The sequence below is a fragment of the Rattus norvegicus genome, chromosome 4 (assembly GCF_036323735.1).
Source record: "Rattus norvegicus strain BN/NHsdMcwi chromosome 4, GRCr8, whole genome shotgun sequence".
NCBI lineage: Eukaryota > Metazoa > Chordata > Mammalia > Rodentia > Muridae > Rattus > Rattus norvegicus.
In genome coordinates this window covers 82,672,912-82,689,565 of record NC_086022.1, presented here as the reverse complement: position 1 = coordinate 82,689,565, position 16,654 = coordinate 82,672,912, and the positions used below count along the sequence as shown (strand labels likewise).

The window sequence follows — 16,654 nt, the reverse complement described above, 5'->3', positions numbered from 1 at the left end:
GACAAACTCTAGAGCCAACTCATCAGTCCGTAAAACACACAATTTCAGATAAATTATGAATTTACTCAAATCTTGTAAGTATTTATGTGACCATTATATTTTAGGACATTGTGTTAGACGGTAATCTGGAAATTGGTTACAGAAACAAAGGCTGTTTCCACGTCGCTTATCCAGCACCATCCCCTTTGCATGTTAAGTGCCTGCTCAGGTAAACCTTACTGAAATTCCTACCATTGTTCGCTCTGAAAAATGTCTCATGTATAGGCTAGAAGGGGAAAGGCACTGAATTTTTTTTATTTGAACTATTGCTAAAAAGGGAGACAAGAGAGAATGTTCATCCAAGGATCTTTTGTTTTGATGGTAAATATGGCCATCTAAACCTGCGAGGCTACAAGAGAACCCTGGGTGGTTAAAGAACTTCTGGAAATACCTTTTAATTACTTAACAGCAACCATGCTGGATTAACCCACTGTCGGAGATTTTTCCACAGAATTTGTTGTAATTTTTGAAGTGTTTAAATCTCACCAGATAATCTGAAGAATTCACTTTATGCCCCATCTCCTGGAAGGTCCCACCCTGAGTTGGATTTCTCCTAAAACACACTTTAATTTTTTTAATTGGCATTTTCCAATATTTGTTAAACATTTTGCTAAAGACATCATTTTCCTTTTTTACTTAAAAAAAGAAACTCAAAATATTCTCCCCAAAATATTTAGATGTCTACATTCTGTATTTTAAATGACTAAAGGGTTAGGTTTTTTTCTTTCTTTTTTATTGCATTAGGAGACTGCAGTAGAAAATTTAGGGATTCATCTTCACAGCACATTTTTAATCAAAGCAGTAATTTCAATTCACACATTCGTTTTGTTCATATTCACTTTAAATGCTATCCTGTAAATAAAGACATTCAGCACACTGTGAAAATGTACTTGTGCACCTGCTTTTTAAATACGTCCACTAAAAATGAAAAAAATTAGACCTGTAGATAGCGATATTAACTCTGTTAATAAAATAATCACTTCCATTAAAATCTGAAGGAAACACTCGAGTTACTTTTCTATGCGGGACTTGCACTGCACAAAAACTAAACAAGCAGGTTTGTCTTACACCAGCCGAGGACCATTCTTTTCTCTTCTTCTTCTTCTTCTTCTTCTTCTTCTTCTTCTTCTTCTTCTTCTTCTTCTTCTTCTTCTTCAGTTTTTTCTAAATTTTTTATGAGAAGGGGGAAAGCCTCACATAGCTAAAAACCAACAAATGAAAAGGTTTCAAGGAGATAAAGTGTAAGGTATCCTGAAAGGGAGAGAAAGGAAAGGAGGGAGAGACAGTGTAAGTTCCCAGGCTCCCTGTGGCAAATGAAAACCAGTTGTTGGGTATCAGCAATGCCTAGACTGTCGTATTTTAAAATCTGCTCTTAAGTCTGCATGTGACTGAAAGGACAGGTTTTTGGTATTTGTTGAAGTGACAGGACTAGGAAAGGCCTTAAACCTTGACCTTGACGGAAAAAAAAAAAGACAATTTGTGACCTTGACTTTTGACAGCTCGTGAATTGGCCTCAGCCAGATTCGTAGATCAAGGGCGCCACCTCGTGTTGACAAGCTTCCTTGTAATTCTTCAGCTTCAAGCTTCTTTGCCTTGTTTTAGAGATTTAGTACTCGTAATTTTTTGCTCCAAATGGAGAAAATTTGAATATATGTAAATTATAAATGTGCTTGTATATATGTGAATATATAATATATGTTTATACATGTATTTGCATATCAGTGTCTGTGTACTTGTGTATATAATTGTAGAATTTGTACAGATAGAGTATTATTAATTGCTGATGACTGAAGACACTGTAATTTAAGGCGATTTCTAGAGTTGGGGTACAAAATGCCCTTTATGCGGTGAGTTTTGCTTCCTTTCTTTAATGGCCAACTTGAATCTGTCCCCACAGCGGCTTGCTGTGCATCGGATTTCTGCAGATCTGTTTTAAAGCTGTACTTGTTTGTTACAGTCCAAGAGGTGTTCTTAAATAACCATTCTTTCCCAGCCCTCGCCCTCCAAGGTGGTCTGTGACCCTAATTAGAACTATCTGGGAATCTTTACGGCAAATTAAAAAGTTTCACATACCTCCCTAAGTCTAGAGTTCTAGAGTTACATTTCAGAAATTCAAAGCAGTCCACCTCTTTGAGGAGTCAGTAGAACTTAAATATTTCACCTACAAAATGATCACAATACGAATGCAGAAGGGAAAATATTCTGGACAGCTCAAAGCTGACTCTAGCTCCATGGTGGTGTGCAATCTTAGATTGATGCTTGCCCACCTTCCATTTGTTTTGTAGGAGAAATAAATTTACTTAATATTAATAACCACCATCGAAACTTTATTAACAATCAGTATTATAGCTATTGTTTATTGGCCCCCAACAGCACAAGAGATTGTGTTCAGAGTCATGAATAATACAGTATGTGTATGTATTTAATATACAAGTGGGATAATGTGGGGCTCTGTTTTTGTTTTTGTTTTCTTTTTGTCAAATCCTTTGCGCACACACATGCATTAAAATGTTGATGGAACCAGTAGCTTTGGAATTTGGATTTTCAGCTACAGATTAATTTTACCTTTATGTCAGGGGAAAATAATGGTGAATGGGAGAACTGAATTTATCATTTGCAATCCCAGATGATGGAAACATCACCAGCCTCGCCTGAAGACTTAGAAAGACTTGAAAAGAAGAGCGTCCTTATGGCTCTCTAAACGAAGAATTATGGGAAAATTATAAAGCTGCTCAAACAAAGAAGGGCCCTGAAACATACATGTCAGATGGCCTTGTAAAGCGTGATCTTTTTGCCACCCTGAGGATTGTCAGCCATTTGTGGAAACACATGGAAATACTGCTTGAGACCCAGCACCCTGCACTTGCACAGCCCCATTTCCAAATGAACGACCATCAAGTAAAGTTAATGACGTCTCCAAAATGTTTAAAGTATTGGAAATTCTCCTCCGAGCTGGATCAAACACTGTTTATGAACTGCTCCAAATAGGACTCTTCAGTTGATGGGAGATATTTTCCTTTAGATGTAAGAAATCTTCTGAGCCTACGGCCTAGGAAAAAGGCTGACAGCAGGTCTACAGCAGGAGTTCTGGGTAAAGTCAGTCAGTCTCTCTCTCTCTCTCTCTCTCTCTCTCTCTCTCTCTCTCTCCTTCTCCCTATCCCTCTCCCTCTCTTCCTCCCTCTCTTTCTCTCTCTCTCTCTCTCTCTCTCTCTCTCTCTCTCTCTCTCTCCCCTCCCCTCCCCTCCCCTCCCCTCCCCTCAAAGATGCCAGGGTGCTCCTCCCTTTAATTCTGTCATGATCCTTGATAGTGTCAATCTCAGCTAACTCCCTTCTCATTTAAAATGGACACAGGATGGATTTACAGATTAGTTGAGGTGGTTATGGATTATGATGACTTCTTAGATTTTTTTAAATTTTTTATTTTATTATTGTTGCTGGTGGTGGGCTTTTGTTGTTCTTGATCTTGTTTTGTTTTGTCTGAGATTCAGTTTCCCTGTCTTGGAACTCACTCTGTAGACCAGGCTGACCCCAAAGTCAGATTCACCTGCCTAGTCTCCAAAGTACTGGGATTCAAGGAGTATGCTATCATGCCTGGAGACTTCATTTTAAAACAGTAACCAGCCTAAAACTTTTCGAACAAGACAGTCAGGAGAATATTATCCTCCTCCTCAAACAAACAAACAAACAAACAAAAAAACCCAAAACCCCAAAAACGCAGGAATAATAAGGCAGACACTTATCCATAAATAATGATGTTAAAAACCTCATTCGAGTATTTTTTTCTAAAAAGGAAACTTCCTGAATAAAAATTATAAACATAGAACTTGAAAAAACGACCCTTTCCATCTGCTCTCAATACTGTCAGATTTACTAAGTAACTTTAAGTGGATGGTTGTAAAACGTCACTGTGCATTTCTCTAAGTATTTACGCCTGATGCCGACCTGAGGCCAATCTTTTTTTTTTTTAATTAATGTAAGATTTTAAAAACAAATGAACTTAGAGACAGAAGGGGAAAATAGTCACTTAAAAATAACTCAACCTAATTTAAATGTTTTGTTAGAGATTCACCCGAAGGCAGTGAAATTCAGCTCAGTGTGATGTATTTGTGGACGAATAATAGCCAAATCATAGATAAGTACAGATTGCTCGATCCTGGGTGTTTGGGCGGGTGAAGATGCAGCATCTCGCTTCCTCTTAGTGAATTCCGGGGCTAGGAGCTGTGAGGAACGTTGCCCTGGACTACTAATCCCCTGATGGGGGTCCATAGGCGCCCTTCTGGGCTTGTGAACCTCGACTGAAGAGACTCTAGGGGTTTGCTGATTTATGTGCATTCCTTTAAACTTGATCAAATGCACGGCAGCAGCCTGAGAGCTGGAGAATCAGAGAAATGTGCAGCGAGTTGCTGGCTTCCCATTTTTCATAAGCAAAGATGCGGCCCTATCCGAAAGGCCCAGAGAGATTTATGCCTGCCTGGGTTTTTAGACAGGCACGCTAATTAAATTTTCATCTGCTCGGCCGACGGGTAAATAAAATTGGACTTCGTTCTTTATGAAAATTACCACTCAGTCCTCACGCATCTACCGAGAGCCGACGAATGCCTGAGAGGTGCCTGCTATTTAAAATGTTATTATAAAAGAAAGATGATGCTCGCGCAGAAAAATTCCAACGAGAAAGCAGCCAAGGCCTTGCCACAGTCCATTTCGTTTCTATCCGGCTCTGCTGCAAAGCTGAACACACCCGACAGAAATCATTTCACCGGTGTCTGAGATCTTTAAACTTCTGTGAGCCGTCGAGCGGCGCGGGCCTACCCAAGTGCCAGGGTGTGGGCAAGTGAGAACAACGCATCCGCGAACTCAGAGGGCTGCTGGGTGTCGCGCCTGTTGGGGACAAGCGCCGCACCAAACCCTGCGTCCTAGCACAGGACAGTCCTGCTCAAGATGGAGGCCCACCCGGCTCCGACGGTGTGAGGGCGGCAGACAGAAGAGCCGCAGGATCGCCGCGGAGGTCGCGGTGGTGGGATCAGCAGCTCGTGCTACGTGGACACTGGAGGACCGCGGACACGCGCTGTGAGCCGCCCGGAGTCGCAGGCTGACGTCACCGCAGGCTTCACAGGCCTCCCCGGGCTCCAGGCACTATTTGCTGAGGACCGGCGACCGAGGCGAAGGTTTTGTGAGGGTGCCCCCTTCTCCGCCCCGCCCCTCCGTCCCCAGGAGAATAATCCGGTATTTAATCTCTCCTGGCCTTAATTCTTGGCTGCGTGGAACGGAGCCTTGGTTTCGCAACGGGAAATAAAACATGACAGGAGCATTTTCTCGAAAGGGGGTTTTTGAGACAGGCTGAGAAGAGGGTCCCAACACTTAAGCTTTGGGAGCCTGGAGCTGAGCGAAAGGACCCAAGGAGAGCCAGGCGCGGGCTCCACCTGGGCAGGGAAGCAGCCTCGGGACGCCTGATCCCCGGAGCATCTGACGCCTGAAGTCTGAGGACAGGACCCGGCGCTCCGGAGCTTAGCACCGCCCGGGCCTGCCTGGCACCGTGTAACACCCAGGGGCTGGCCGAGGGCGGCTGGGATCTAGAAAGAGGAGAGGGCCTTGGAAAGCCCGGTTTAGTCTTGACTTCTGCCCTAGGGACAGGGGTTAGGTAGGTGGTGAAAGCGTGCTTGGGGCTTTGTTTCTTGGCCATGGAAACAGGAGGGGGAATGGAGGTGAGACGCCCAGAGTGCGTGGATCTGGGCTGCTATTGAGTGGCAGAGGCTGGAGACAGCCGAATCCTCCTCCCGCTCTTCGCTCTTCGCTCTTCGCTCTTCGCACAGTAAAGGTCAAGTCCTCGGCGCCACCTCCTGCTTCACGGTCAGGGCCGCCTGAGAAAGAAGCCGCCACGACTACAGAAAAACAGAGAACACGTAATTGGCCAGGCCAGCACTCTTGCTGCAAACGGGTCCTGGCCCTGGTAGCCTGGGCCTGAGCACCGAGGCAAGACTCTCCCTTACTTTTCAATTCCCTTTAAGCCCATCCTCCTTTGAAAGAAAGGAGTCTTTGAAGCTAGGGATAGCCTAAGCTATGCCTTTATCCTGGAGAGACAGAAATTGACCCTGCACGGGAGATTTCGGAGCCCTCGGGGGCCTCTCCAGGGCAAGAGGGAGCTTATGCACGCCCAGAATAGACGTTAGCTGAACCGAAGTTCTGGTCGATAGGAACAGCGGCTCAACCGGCCTGGCAGCTGGGATTCGGATATGAAAATAAAGATCCTGCTGGGGTCCTCCAGTCCAGACTCAAGATCTTTGGTGAGACCCTTAGTGCCCTTCTACCTAAATCTACTAAAGGAGGTGGACAATGTAAAACTTTAAAGGGGGTGCCAATGTAAAACCCCTCCATTCCTGCCGCCTCTCCCCTAACCCCTCATTGTGCTCCACGGGACAGAGAATTCCTCTGTCTGGCAGCATCAGGTCAGAGCATCAGGCCCAGCAGTAAACACAAAGCTTTAGACTAGTTGGCCACTGACCGTAACACTCAAAGTGAACCAAGAACAAATTATCGGTCCCTTTGGAAAAAAAAAAAAAAAAAAAAAAACACGGGCTTTCCCCCTAGAGCTGCGGTAAGGAGAGACATCTGGAAGGGTAGCACAGAATGGATACCATGGCAGAATTGCCTGGCAAGGTGAATGGAGGGCTCCTAGAGCTCGAATCCTCCTGCAGGCTTTGATAGACATTGAGGTACTTCTTGGATTTCTAATGTAAGCTACCAGCAGTGAGCAGAAGTGGGGCTGCTCTAGGAGACATTTGTAATTTAGGGCCCCGAGGATGTTCTTCAGAACCTCAGCCTAGGGACGAAGCCCAAAGACCAGGGCCAACCTTCTGGGTGTGCTCCTTTGTCGTCTTTGTGAGTGAAGACACCACAGGCTCAGCTGAGGAGATCACCCCCTTTAAGCCTCTGTGGGGAATGGGCGTGGATATAAAGAATATAAGAAGATAGATACTGGGAACTGGGGTTTCACCCTTCAAAGTTTTCCTCACCCCACTCCAACCCACTCTCTAGGAAAAAAACCAAGTCTTCTCTAATGAGTCAGCAACCATAAACATAAAAATAGTTCTCAAATAACAACCCCCCCCTCTGGTCAACTTGAAACTCACCAAACTAAATGATAACCAGATTGTTTAGGCAATGGAAACTCCAAGCTGAGCTCTCTGCTCTACTAGAAGAAAAATACAGTCTTGTTCAGATATCAATGGATAAGTAATCAGACCCACTAGTCCGGTGAAGAATCAACTGTTGAGGTCAAGTTCAAGGTATTATTACCTGTGCTCTTGCTGTAGAGAGCAGGTAGGCCAGCTCAGAAAAGGGTTGGTTCCTTGACCAAAAAAATACAAATTAACCCCGGCCAGTCTCCACCTACTAGTGATAAGGGGAATCCCCTGATATTTTGACTGAGTATAATGTGACGGATTGGCCATAATCTGCCAGTGAGCCATTCTCTGAAGACAAATACTTGAACATTCCAGGCAATCCATGTCCTTAGCTCGGCTCGCCGCTGTGGAGGGAAGGCACACTCCAAAGACACCTCCTACTTTGAAGGAGAAAGTACCTAAATGGAGGTCAGGCCTGGAGTCACTGGGAAGAGTTCTGTATTTATTTCACCAATGCCTCTCACCAGTCAGTTCCCACACCTGTGTGCAAACATGGCCCCCAGATTGGCCCTAGTTTTCAGGTCAGCTTTATAAACACAATGCAAGGAAAGTAATGCAAGGACAGCAGCAAGAGGCAAAATATGTATGGTGTTTTAATCAGTCCATGGAAAAACAGCTCTAGTTGATTGAGAGCAAGACCTGGTCAGTCTGGTGGGTCCAACCCATTCCAGGCTAGCTACTGCTTGTGATTACTCAGAATGGAATAGAAGCAGTGGGTAGGGGGTGTGGTGGGGGAGGAGAAGGAGGAGGAGGAGGAAGAGGAGGAGGAAGAGGAAGAGGAGGAAGAGGAGGAGGAAGAGGAGGAAGAGGTACTTAGAATGTAGTACTCATTTAAAAAGTTAAGAAATCCAGTTCAGGTCTCTAGTGAAGACCTCCTTCTTTAAAACCCCCAAGGAACTATGGAGTAGTTTCCTTCCAGAGAACACCTCAGCTCTGAACAAAGAAGAGACATCAGAAAAGGCAGGAGAAAGACTGAGAAAGGATAGAGAGGCGAGGTGGGGGGACAAATAGATCAGGAGGAATTGCCTGTGGACAAGACAGGCTGGAGGAGGACCTGGAGACTGGAGGTAGCTTGGTTGTGGGTTGGACATTCACACTATGGATGATGTGGGGCCCGCTGATCCTTCCATGAACTGCACTGGGGATTTCAGATGCCCTGGGTTAGAGATACCTGGCTGTTGCTGCCTCCCAAACCAGCCCCACAGACAGAAGGCAGTAGCAGCCTTGCAGCCTTTTGAGTTGATGCTAGGAAGCCCAAAGTCTAGGAGTGCTTATGGTTGCCTAGGTTTCTATTCTCCCTTGAAGTGGCATAGCACTAAGTAACCTATCAAGTGACAGAGCTTCCAGCTCAAATCTCTTGAATGGCTGTGTTGGAAACCGGCCTGGCATAGGCAATCGGGCCACAAGGCCTTACATTGCCTTTCCAAAAAAAAAAAAAAAAAAAAAGGCTCCTCGAAAGCCATAATCACCCTGGGCAGCTTCCCTCAATGCTCCCACCACCCCAACTACTGCCCATACATCTCCGACTTCAAGGAAAAACAGATTCAGCAGAGGCACCTGAATACACTTTATTCTGATATTCTACCTCGGAAGGAGAGAGGAGCGCGCAAGGTGCCTCAATCTCTCTCCCTTCTTGGTACATTTAGTCCGACAGGAGGAAAACAGCAGCCACAGGAGCCGCTGTGGACACTAGCATATACCCTTTAGGACCAAATCAGAAGAAACCTCCAAAAAGGCTTGGTTTGTTCTGCCGATCAAATCTCCTTCTTAGCCTTTCAGCCCGACGAGCCTTACTCATTGGCCACCTCCAAATGCTCCGCCGGGTGAGCCTCGGCCAGGCCCTACGGGGGTCTGCCTAAACCTTGAAATTCGGGGAAAAAAAGAAGAGATTGAACCGGCTCCCTCCCTTCTTTACAGACACACACGCACCGTCAGGCCGCGGCCACTTCCTGCCTTTGTTTTTCTTCCTCCAAACATTTTTGGCCTCTCGCATTAGCCGCCGTAGGGCTCCGGGTTGACGATTAAAGGAAATAAACGTTGAAGAGTATTTTCTGGAGACAGCCCCGTGCTGTGGAGTTCTTGAGAAAGAATAGCTCCTGGGAAACCAGTGTCCAGGGCCAATGTCATAACCTTGCCCGCAGCCGCCTCTTCTAGGACTGGAACTCGGACTTGGCCTTCCGGTGTGCTCTTACCCCTAGTTGGGTCTTCCCCAGATCCTGGTGGGCTGAAATCGACCTTGGGCCTCCTGGAAAACCAAAGAACCAGTTAGTCTCAGAGCAAAGTGAAAACCAAGGACCAATCTTCTTCCAGATTTGGTCCGAACCTCAGGGCAGCTCGCACCTTACTGTACCCTGATGCCTGACTGAAGAACATTCACACTACCAGGGCCAAGCAGGCGGAGGCTAGGCAAAACGGCTTCTATTAAGCAGCCTTGGGGATCCGAGCATCCCACTTCTTGTCTCTGCTTAGAGAACTAAAAGCAATCGGCAGCTCCAGGCCGTTTCCCCGGTTGCCATCAAAAAGCCTTTTCCTCCTCCATCTTCACCGCAGCGCCCCCATACGCTCCCTTCAAGGATGTCCCTCTGGGGCACCCCTCTTTTACACAGCCTGTAGAATTGCTCTACCAGCCACTCGTGGAGCACCTTCTTCTCCCGCAGTCTTCCCTCGGGAGTTTGCCTTTTCGCCTGCTGACACCCATGGGATACAGACCTGCCGGCTCCTATTCAATTAGCCCTTCACGAGAACCTAGGAGGCATTGGCTGTGCAGAACACTGCACAGTGACACACCGACCTTTCTGCGGGTACCCCTTCTCCCTGGCATCCCAGGATGTCGAGTTAATTATGAGAGAAGCTGCCATGTAGAGTCAGGGGAGGCGGCCTAGCGTCCCCCGCGGCTGGGCCACCTCGGCCCCACTGTTAAGGCACAAGCTGAAGTTGACTGCCAAAACTACTATAAAACCACAGGTCTGTCTAGAACTGTTTTCGGTTCTCCTAGACGCCCCCGGGTTCAATTATGGTCTTAAAAGCCCTAATACAAGTGCAAGAATTTGTTTGCCTTCACCCAGGGGCGGGGCGAGCCCAGCAATGGTGGCGCCTTTGTTATGGCAAAGTCACTGAAACCCTTCAGGCATTCCTTTTGTTCGAGGGAAAGGGTATTGAGGACTGGGTGGGCTGTTGGCGAAAGTTTGAGGTAGCAAAACCAATCCAGGGAACTGCTCAAATAAGACCGTTTGCAACCCCACCTCCCTTTCATATTTGATCCCCAGAAAGATATTGTGAAGAGAACAAATATGCTTGCCTCCTTGGTGACTGCTGGAAATAGAAGTTTTTGCTGCAGGACCATCCTGTGGCTTTGATCCCCAGCCTTGGAAGGCCTGAAGCTATCCTTCCCCAACAACCTCTCGCCCTCCTAGATTTCCTTCACACACCACAAAGACATCTATGAAGCCACAGTGGACAAATATGTCAAGCTGGAGATGCACAAATAATTTCAAGTTCAGCTCTCAGGGATTTCAAGGGGCATGAAAGTTTCTGCAGCAAATCCTGAATAAAGAGTTCATTAAACCAATGTGTCCGAGTAGCTTGATTTGTGATAAGCAGCCCTTGTAAAAGAGGGGAGGGGGGCTTGGAGCCACATAAACATTAATGCTAATAAATTAGTTTACTCCACTACACAGTAATTACTTGATATTATTGATATTTACAGTGGGCATTCAAATGCAATGGTGGGTCATTATTTGGAGAAAATACATAACGAGAGTAGTTCTTTTCCAGAGCAATACATGATTAAATTTGTTATTGAGTCAGTTACAGTCAGCTCAGCAATAAATAAATAAATCGATGTTGACACTTAAATACCAAAGATCTTAGCGTTTATACTCTAAATCTCCCCAAGATATGTAAATACCTTTGGCTATTTCCTGCATGGGGAAAGGGAAAATGGTTTTCATTTTTCACTTTTGACTGTTGTGACACCCTGGCACCTTCTAAGAAGGGAGTTGTGGGGAGCCCCCAAGTCTGGAGCCCCATCTCTGCTCAATCTGCCTGACTGTTCTTTGCTCTCTTTTTTTCTTTCATTTTCCCAAAGTACGTCTTTGCTCTTGGAGAATGGCAGTCGTTATTTTGTCTTCTTAATCCCCATCTCCTCCTCTGGAGAAAGCTAAGTGCGTCTTAGCAGCCGTGGACCCTTTAGAGTTATCTATCTGTACAGCAAGCCTTGCCCCTTTCGAGATGTCGCCGTGGCCCAAGGTGCAGGCAGCTAGGAGAGCACCTCTCTTTTCTTTGGCATTGTGCTTCTCCTGTGGACTAAAGAACAAGAATGATGGGAGCTGTCTGAGTTTCCGCCTTGAATATCCTTTGCTTTCACTCTTAGGTTTTGCAAGGAAGAAGAGACTCCTTTCTTAGCCAGGGTTTAGGCCATTACTCCCTCTTTGCCACCCTCCTTTCCCCCCACAGCTCTGAAGCCTTGCAAGCAGCCTGGTGCCCCCCCCCCAAAGGTGCAGCATACCCAGGAGAAGGCTCCTCAGCGCCTCTAAAGCAGCCCAAGGTTCGCCTCAATTGCATGGTTTCCCGATTCGTCAGCTTCAGCAGACCAGGCAGCTTGCGGACCGGTGAGCAGAAGCGCCTCTGGCTCTGTGGAGTCACTCCGAACCCCTACAGGCAGCGAGGAGAAGGGGTTCCTCCAAGGACAGAGTGTGGGATGAGGAAGTAAGCAGAAAGATACAGGGAAGGTGGAACCCGGGTAAGGCGAAGGCCCTTCCGGACAGCGCGGATTATTGACAAACCGCGGAGGAAAGCCGCTTTGCCTGTTGGCGGTTTGGGGACGGAAGGCACTAAAGCGCTTCGGAAGTGACCATGAATGAGAGCGTGTAATCAAGTCACCGTGCAAATCGGACAAGCCACGAGGCCGGCACATCCGTGGCTGCGAAGCCTGGCCCCAAATGGGGTCCAGCCAGATTCTGAGACTGAGGTGCTTTCCAGAGCAAGTCTGTGGGAGGGGGACTGCGAAGAAGGTGCTGAACGTAAGCCTTCGGACAACAGACTCCGGAACCTGAAGCTACACAATTCCGGGCGTTCACCTGGCCACCCCCATCCCAGAGCATCCCTCACCCACCGGGGAGTGGGGGGAGGCGTCAGGAGTTGCGCTCTCTTGCCGCCCTCAGAGCGCTCGTGGACCAGGACCATGCAGCTGAGCAAAGGAAAGCTGCTTGGGGGCGCACCCCAGCCTTTCTGCGAGCGGGGAGGCCCCCCAGCCAACATGAGTTACACCGGCGATTACGTGCTTTCGGTGAGAACACCGAGTGACGATCTGTTGCTTCCCCTGAGGTGGCTACAAAGAAAGGAAGCCGAGGAGGGAGGGGAGGGGGAAAAAAGGAAAGGGAGGGGGGTTAAAAAAAAAAAGCCGGGACTAGCTCGCGGCTTGTCAATTTCAACATCGGGTCACATGACCAGCACCTCCCTGCTAAGGATGGGGATAGATTTCCACGTCAGCTTACGTCTCCAAATTTCTACTTCACGGATCCGCTTCAAAGAGGCAGCTGCAGTGGAGAATCATGTTAAGCTCGGCTACTGCGGAGAGCCCAAGGTAGCCCAATGATGGATTTTGATGAGCGTGGTCCCTGCTCCTCTAACATGTATTTGCCAAGTTGTACTTACTACGTCTCGGGTCCAGATTTCTCCAGCCTCCCTTCTTTTTTGCCCCAGACCCCGTCTTCGCGCCCAATGACATACTCCTACTCCTCCAACCTGCCCCAGGTCCAACCCGTGCGCGAAGTGACCTTCAGAGAATACGCCATTGAGCCCGCCACTAAATGGCACCCCCGCGGCAATCTGGCCCACTGCTACTCCGCGGAGGAGCTCGTGCACAGAGACTGTCTGCAGGCGCCCAGCGCGGCCGGCGTGCCTGGCGACGTGCTGGCCAAGAGCTCGGCCAACGTCTACCACCACCCCACCCCCGCCGTCTCGTCCAATTTCTATAGCACGGTGGGCAGGAACGGCGTTCTGCCACAGGCTTTCGACCAGTTTTTCGAGACGGCTTACGGCACCCCGGAAAACCTCGCTTCCTCCGACTACCCTGGGGACAAGAACGCCGAGAAAGGGCCCCCAACAGCAGCTGCGACCTCCGCTGCGGCGGTGGCGGCGGCGGCCACCGGCGCGCCGGCAACTTCAAGTTCGGACGGCGGTGGCGGCGGCGGCTGTCAGGAGGCGGCGGCGGAGGAGAAGGAGCGGCGGCGGCGACCCGAGAGCAGCAGCAGCCCCGAGTCGTCTTCCGGCCACACTGAGGACAAGGCCGGTGGCTCCGGTGCGTATAAAGGCAGCGCCCAGCGCTTTATGAAAGGGGAGTTGGGAATCTAGCGCAGCACCGCTGTTAAATTTTTATATGCTGTTTTATAAGCATATAAGGTTTATGAAGGGCCTTTAGGTTTCCCCCAACAAAACTTTGTTATAAAAGGAGGGATCACGTGGCGAGTGCTGAAATTGGCCGTGAAATACCCACCGGCCAAAGCATGCCTGCAGAAAAAAAAAAATACAACTCCCCTTTTTCCTTTTTTCCCTTCTCAGCTTCTAAACCCAACAGCACGATTCCCGCTCGAGGCCAGCTCCAGGCTGGGGAGCCGGAGGTGGGCGCCTGTAAATTCCCCCTACAAGGGCTTCAGGAGCCTTTGATAGCGAGGTAATCCGGAGATTTTTATAAAAGCCATGTGTTGCGGAGGGACTCCAGTCCCGGCTCGGATTCAAAGGCATCGCCTGTTTAACGATGGCGCTAGGAGCGCATTTAACAGATAAAGTAGTCCACTTAGCTCAAGCAATATATTAAAAGAAACAAATTAACCTAAAGTTGGCCTTTTTGTCCAAAGGAAGCCATTTTCCTCTGGCGAGGTTGCAATTACGTGTTGCCTTCTGTTTTTCACAATTGTTTTTAAATCAGTCAAAAGTGTGTGTGTGTGTGTGTGTGTGTGTGTGTGTGTGTGTGTGTGTGTGTTTCTTAAAGGTGGGGGTGACCAAATAGCTCCTGCGTGAGGTGAGGTTTAAGGTAGCCTCTTTCCCCTACCCTTCCTAAACTAGCATCCCTACCCTGCTGAGGGCCCTCTGGCTATGTGGTGGTGGTGAGTACAGAGTGAAGGCCTGGGTAGGGGGTTTCCTCTGTCACCTCCCACCTCGAGAGAGCTGGGAGGCTAGCGGAAGAGACTAGACTGGTGATCAGAAGTCAGGCTGACAAAAAGACCCTGCAGCCTCCCCAGATGTTAAGGAGGGCTAAATCATGGCTACAACAAGGAAAGTCTGGAGCCAGGATGCGTGCCTTTACTGCCTCAGGAACAGGCGGCCCAGGTGCTGAAGGTGAAATGTCCTCGGGCGGCTGTTTGTTTAGTCTGGCGGGGCAAGGAGCAGCCTGCAACCCCCACTTGCCTCCGTTCAAAGCGGTTCAGTCAGCGCAAATTCGCCTGTTGCTCTGAGGAGCCTTCCTTTCTGCTCAAGGGGCAGCCTGAGCCCTTTCCCTGGGGGCCTATCTGGGGAGCTGGCTTTTATCTGAAGCCGGCTCCAGACTGCAACTTGTCCCTGACCAGCAATAGAAGCCTGAAGGCAGGGGCCTGGAAAGACTTTGAAAGGGCCTGGATTGGGCCTCTAGACCCTGTGGCCAGACCTTCTCCAATGGGGGTCCTGGGGAGAAGGTCTATCGCCCGCTCACTCTTTGCCTTCTCTCTCTCCTTAGGTGGCCAACGCACCCGCAAAAAGCGCTGCCCTTATACCAAATACCAGATCCGAGAGCTGGAGCGAGAGTTCTTCTTCAGCGTCTACATCAACAAAGAGAAGCGTCTGCAACTGTCCCGTATGCTCAACCTCACCGACCGTCAAGTCAAAATCTGGTTTCAGAACAGAAGAATGAAGGAAAAAAAGATTAACAGAGACCGGTTACAGTACTACTCAGCTAATCCACTTCTCTAAGGCCCCCGCCTACTGGAATTGGGAGAGGGCTTCATACATGTGAAATAATATGCAGATTTTGCCCTTGACAAGGTCAAGCCACATTGTGACTTGGAAAAGGGGGGGGGTGATATAGGAGAGAGGGGAGGCTTCCTTTGCAGAGATAGCCCAATAGGAAGGGGCCTGAAACTCTCTTGGTTCAGATCTCCATGGCTAAGCTTCCTAATAATTGGATTCTAAGAGTTGTGAATCAACAGAATGAATGGTTTGGGACCCCCTGATGGTTCACTCTTAGAGCCTGCAAAAGCTTTGGGCTGGGTGTGGTCACTGGGGATTGGGCCCCCTGCCAAGCCCTATGGAGGCCACCCGCTCAAGACCCTCTGCACAGAGCCTGCCCACCCCCAGGTCTCCCCAATCAAGAAATTGTATGCCCCAAGCCTAGTTCAGCTTGGGGATAGGGGTAGGCGGAAAGGGGAAGATTCCTAGAGATCCAGAATGGGGTTGTTTTCCAAACGTAATGTGAAAGACAGTTGAACTAAAAGGTGGCTGTGAAATGGGAGAGAGCTGGGGGCCCTGGAGGAATGAAAAATCTATCCAGATGACGTTAATATCTTTCCATCCCGCCTAGCTACCACTGATCTGCACCCAAACCTGAGCTCCTAGCAGCCACCTTTTGCAGCCCACCTGGGTCTTCTACCTCCCAATGGTGGTGATGGGTCTTCATTCAGGCCCCATCTCAGAACTGACAATTCCTGGGGTAGAAGACATTGAGAAATCCAGAGGTTTTGCTGGTTGCTGGCCCCTCAATCTCTACAGGAAATGCCTGTGGAGTTCTACAGTTTGGCAAACTCTCCACCACATTAAGGAAGCTTGGATTTGGTGTATGTAAGGCAGCAGAGCAGTAAACCTGGCCAGTGGCTCCTTGGCCTTTGGCTATGAGGGGCTGAAGTCTCCCCACTTCCCAACTCCCCCATCCCTACGCTGCACTCTGTGCTCATTGACTCAGAACTGAGCTTGGGAGCTTCTGGCAATCTTCTAAGAGCCGGAGAATGATTTGGAGTTATTTTAAAAGATAAATATTATATTATATATATATTTCCCCGAAGGAACCAAAGCGAATTTTAAGATGCAATGTAGAGGGGGGTGGGGATAATAAAATATTTAAAGGCTCTATCTGTTTACAGTGTTCCAAGGTTTAAACTCGCTCACTGCTAAAATATTTGAATGTATGCTTCATACAGGGATGGTGTTCAAAAGACTTGTAAATAAAGAAATCATAACCTAATGTGTTTCAATACTCCTTTTTCCCACTCCACCCCCCAATTAGTTGATTTATTTGAGGGTGCTGGAGAGAGTGGGAAGGATGTTGGGGATGGTCTTTTTAATCTCTTACAACACTGTGACATTTGGAAAGGGCTGGCATACTGGGAGCCAGACTTCTAAGACCTGAGAACTTCCTCTGGGGAGCCAGGCGGTCTTCAAATGAGTCTTTTCTGCCTCCCTGCTTTAAG

At 48.2% G+C, this 16,654-nt stretch overlaps 1 protein-coding gene and 1 long non-coding RNA gene across 2 annotated transcripts; one reads left to right on the top strand and one right to left on the bottom strand.

The window, feature by feature from the left end:
• Nucleotides 1-8,763: 8,763 nt before the first annotated feature.
• Hoxa11-as (HOXA11 antisense RNA) lies at nt 8,764-12,538 on the bottom strand. The gene is made up of 2 exons (NR_132628.1): nt 11,728-12,538; nt 8,764-9,465 (listed from the first exon to the last, which is right to left on the bottom strand). It is a non-coding gene; the product is annotated as an HOXA11 antisense RNA (long non-coding RNA).
• A 226-nt stretch (nt 12,539-12,764) lies between these two features.
• Hoxa11 (homeobox A11) lies at nt 12,765-16,427 on the top strand. The gene is made up of 2 exons (NM_001129878.1): nt 12,765-13,521; nt 14,932-16,427. The coding sequence occupies exons 1-2, from the start codon at nt 12,813-12,815 to the stop codon at nt 15,162-15,164; spliced, it is 942 nt and encodes a 313-aa protein (NP_001123350.1). The 5' UTR covers nt 12,765-12,812; the 3' UTR covers nt 15,165-16,427.
• The last annotated feature ends 227 nt before the right edge of the window (nt 16,428-16,654 follow it).